Raw genomic sequence first — 4,380 nt, 5'->3', positions numbered from 1 at the left:
GGGGCGCACCTGGGGGGAGGGGGGGCTGTGGGTGCCCTTCCCCGACGACAAAACCCGCTCCCAGGGAGTGACCAGGGAGCAGACCCCTACCCCTGATGACCACGTCTTCCGGTGGCTGGCCTTCTCCTATGCGTCCACCCACCGCCTCATGACTGACGCCAGCCGACGAGTCTGCCATACAGAAGACTTTGCCAAAGAAGACGGCACCATCAACGGGGCTTCCTGGCACACGGCAGCCGGCAGTTAGTGTCTAAAACTCCTCACAGCCTCACAGCTGTACTGTACCTGCTTCACTACTTACATTTGCATAGTCCTCACTGATTGCTCCTAGCATCCACACAGTAATTAGTTAACTTACTGCTGGCCTCTCCGTTTGATTTTTTTCCCTCCCCTTTCTTGGCAGGTATGAATGATTTCAGCTATTTGCACACCAACTGCTTTGAGTTGTCGATGTATGTGGGATGTGATAAATTCCCTCATGAAAATGAGCTGCCTGAGGAGTGGGAGAACAATCGCGAGTCTCTTCTCGTCTTCATGGAACAGGTACAAAGGCTACAAAAGAGAAGGAAGTAAACACCACTTTTTATATAATCTGGAGTCACACTGGTCCAGATTTGACATTTGTATGGATCTGGTTTTGCATTATTATTATTATCATTACTGAGATCAACGGGTGGGCTTTAGAGAACGGCTAGTTTTACTTTCACTTGAACTCTAATCCAGACTAGACTCAGAGCTGGACTTTCCTGTTTATGTCATGAATATTTCAGTAATTACTATACACCTTCAAGAGCAGTGGTCAAATGCCAAATACCTGACTTTGCGCTTTATGAAGAATTCTATAGTTTTGCACATTAGTGAAGGCTCTTCTTCTGTTTACACTGAGCTACAGTAACAAAGCAAATTCAACAAGATATATTTATGCTACTGGTATTTCAAGCACCAGGACTTACGTCCATGTAAAGTCACAGTGTCATGATTTCAATGTTAAAAAACAACAACAGAAAACAAGCTAAATGTTGCACCTAACCACATAACTGACCAGAAAATGCATCTTCTCCTGTATCAATAGTCTTGGTGGCAACCAATCAGCACTCAGGATTCAACCAGGATAACACACACACACATGTGCAGCCCATTACTGTACACCAGGAGAGAGAAACAATCAGGAAACCGTCGTGGAGTTTATTTGTTGATCTCTGGATTTAAAGATGTGACACATATATTTGTGTCTTGGTAGAAATGGCTCCATATGTTCGCCTGTCCTTCAGGTGTTAAAAACATCTCCACATAATTAACACATACTCAAATTATTTTCCTTCACACTCACAGCATTTTTCAAGACAGACGACTAACACGTCGCCCCCTCTGTGTTTTATATTTATTGCATGTATGTACAGAATGTTGTAAAGGTTGAGTTAAAAATGATGCTGGATGAGCAGGAACATGTTTAACTATGTTGTTGAAGGTCACACATGATGTAATGCAGGTATGTGCAAACTAAGGTCCGGGGCCCGGATGCCTCCCGTTCAGCTTTTTTAATTTGGCCCACCAAACCTTTCTAAATTATATCATTTATTTATATTATCATTATACTTCTGCCTTTTCCCTGCAATACCTATGTTTCCCCAATAGCTGACGTGGCAAATTTAAAGAAAATGCTAAAATTGAGCATATGAGCCTATATGCATGACTTTTACATGTCATTTATCTTAGTTCACACAAACTCTCCACCTATCTGCTCCTGACCCGGCCCCCGTGCAATTTTAGGACAATTGTGGGCCACGACACAAAAAAGTTTGCCCATGCCTGATGTTTTGTATGACATGTCATCGTATTGTATAACGCATATTTTGATGAGCTATGCAGAAGATAGTTGGCTGTAAACTAAACGGGTCTGAAATTCTCTTGTTCAGGTGCATCGTGGGATCAAAGGTGTGGTGCGGGACCTACAAGGTCGTGGAATAGCCAACGCCATCATCTCCGTGGAAGGAATCGGCCATGATATTCGCACAGGTAAAAAATTATGTAACATATGTAATCTATTATGTAACATGCATCAATAAATAACTAAAAGCCAGGGATCTGACTCCAGACCATAGCTACAGATCAGGCCTTTGAGTGACTAACAGAAACTGAAAGTCGGAACTGAAACACTTTTCTACACAAAAACGAGGACAAGTCAGCATGTACAGTACAAGTTATTTTTAGCTTCAAACTCTAAGAGAACATTGTGTACTTTTCATATACTTGTTATTGAAGCTGCAGAAGCAGATCTAGAAACACTGACTTCCTCTTGTAAGGAGACAACACCAGATGTCAAGAAGCTACCAAAAAACCAACTATCAAATCAAAATAATGAAAGACCTAGATTTCATCACCATTATTTGCATTCGCCTTCTTGCATTTCTGGAAACAATTAGATCTGTCTGCTGTTGTTGGACTGTTGGACTTGATCTGACCGCAGATGTCCATAATGTCAGTGTTTGGACGGAGCGTAGTTCAGCCGCACAGACAGAGCCGCTGTCATATTTAATTTGTCTCTGTGTTCGTTCAAACGTGTCAGGTGGGTGTTTGGCCGACTGGAAGAAAACAACACTGTTGTTTTTATGAGTGACTCATCCAGCGAAAATACACGAGCTCGTGTTCAGCACTGTGAGACCGAGGAGATCCGACATGACAAAGCAGAGCTATTTTTAATAAGAACCTCAGTGGGGATAAAGAATATGTACTGTTTCAAGAGTAGAACTCAAAGAAAATGAAAATATTGCTAGGGTTTAGAGCGAGATTTTGGCAACGTAACGCTGTAGTTGCTGCAACAAATCATAAATTACTCACTGTAGTAAGTTTAGAAAGGGCTTTGATTGGTGCCATAAAATATAATAAGTACATATAATTAGACAATAAAATAAACAGTAGATGGATTGTTGATTTTACATCACTGAAGCAATTAAATAAAAAGTGTTTATTAAATTATTTATTATTAATTTTAAAATATATTTTTTACATTTTTTATGCTTGTTTATATTTATCGTATCGTATAGTATAGTATAGTAAAGTTTAAACCATGAAAAACTGTTTTCTATTTGTGTGTTCTCAGCTGCTGATGGCGACTACTGGCGTCTCCTCAACCCCGGAGAGTACAGGGTGACGGCCAGGGCGGACGGCTACAGCCTAGTTAGTAAGAAATGTGAGGTGGGCTACGACATGGGCGCCACCCGGTGTGACTTCACCATCGGTCGCACCAACCTCTCACGGATCAAAGAAATAATGGAAAAATTCAACAAGCAGCCCATCAGGCTGCCCATGAGGCAGCTCCAAGCTCGCGGCTCCAGACAAAGACGTCTGGGAACTTAGTGATGGAGTTGGAGGAAACCAGACGTAGAAATAATAGAAATAATATTATCAGCTCTGAGAAGACTGGAAAATAATCCACTGCTGTCAGAGGAATTTAAAATGTGGACTAATTTAAAATATTTTGTTTGTTTTGCTCTATAAGCTCGTGATACTTCTATCATCTCAACATTTGTCAGTATTCAGTAGCAGAGATAAGATCTGCCGAGAGCTAAATATGTTTTTCCTTTTATTTTGTAACAATAAGAAAATCTGTCACCTTGACGTAACACAGATAAGGAACTTTGAAATAAAAACAAGAAAAAGGGAAAACCAAACTTTCAGAGAGGAGAATTGTTACAACATTCCAGACAAACAGCTGTTACTTACAAACCTATTAACTTATATAACTCTATGTAAACCATTACAGACTTTTATTACATGCACTTCTACCATTTTTGGACTCAGTGACATTTGTTTGTGTCGCTGATTGTTTTGTCTTTTTTTTATTAACTTTAGTTTCGGCAAGATATTAAATAAAGACTATATTTGCACAAACTCAAACTGTGTGTGAAGCGGTGAGAATTCAAGTTCAGGAAACATTTATCCTATGTCTACAGTGACTATCCTTATCCACCATAGGTGAATTATTATTAGATGTCAAATAAATCAACTTTAATGGTGATAAAAGCTGGCAAATATACAAGTTTCTCTTTTCTACTATAGGAAGCTTTAGTATAACAATTTCATTATCTCTTTTGTATATGTAAAAGAGAAATTCATTAAAAAGAAGATTGGTTAAATTAAAGATTTCAAAAGCAGATGAAGATCTTTCAAAATTTGACTGAATATCTCAATTTACGCGAAAATGAATACTAAGAATTAGCATGACTTCATATATAAGTTACCCAAAAAAGAAATCCACAAAACTAACAAAAATGAATTAATTTCAAACTTTTACAAAAAATGACAATATCAACTTCATTTAAGTAAGTTTAACTGAAAACACTGCTAAAATTTGCAAAAATTAAACAAAATATCAACTTA

General features: G+C 38.8%; 1 protein-coding gene across 1 annotated transcript in view; it reads left to right on the top strand.

Moving 5' to 3' along the window:
• Positions 1 to 3,886, top strand: part of cpxm2 (carboxypeptidase X (M14 family), member 2) — a 21,853-nt gene extending 17,967 nt beyond the window's left edge. Inside the window, exons 12-15 of the mRNA XM_025057836.1 lie at positions 45 to 242; positions 404 to 543; positions 1,917 to 2,016; positions 3,101 to 3,886. Of these exons, the coding sequence (XP_024913604.1) occupies positions 45 to 242; positions 404 to 543; positions 1,917 to 2,016; positions 3,101 to 3,357 (695 nt within the window). The 3' untranslated portion in view covers positions 3,358 to 3,886. The remainder of the gene's footprint in view (positions 1 to 44; positions 243 to 403; positions 544 to 1,916; positions 2,017 to 3,100) is intronic.
• Positions 3,887 to 4,380: the final 494 nt, after the last annotated feature.

Source organism: Cynoglossus semilaevis, chromosome 8 (assembly GCF_000523025.1).
Source record: "Cynoglossus semilaevis isolate Cse_v1.0 chromosome 8, Cse_v1.0, whole genome shotgun sequence".
NCBI lineage: Eukaryota > Metazoa > Chordata > Actinopteri > Pleuronectiformes > Cynoglossidae > Cynoglossus > Cynoglossus semilaevis.
This window is presented reverse-complemented; position numbering and strand designations above follow the sequence as displayed.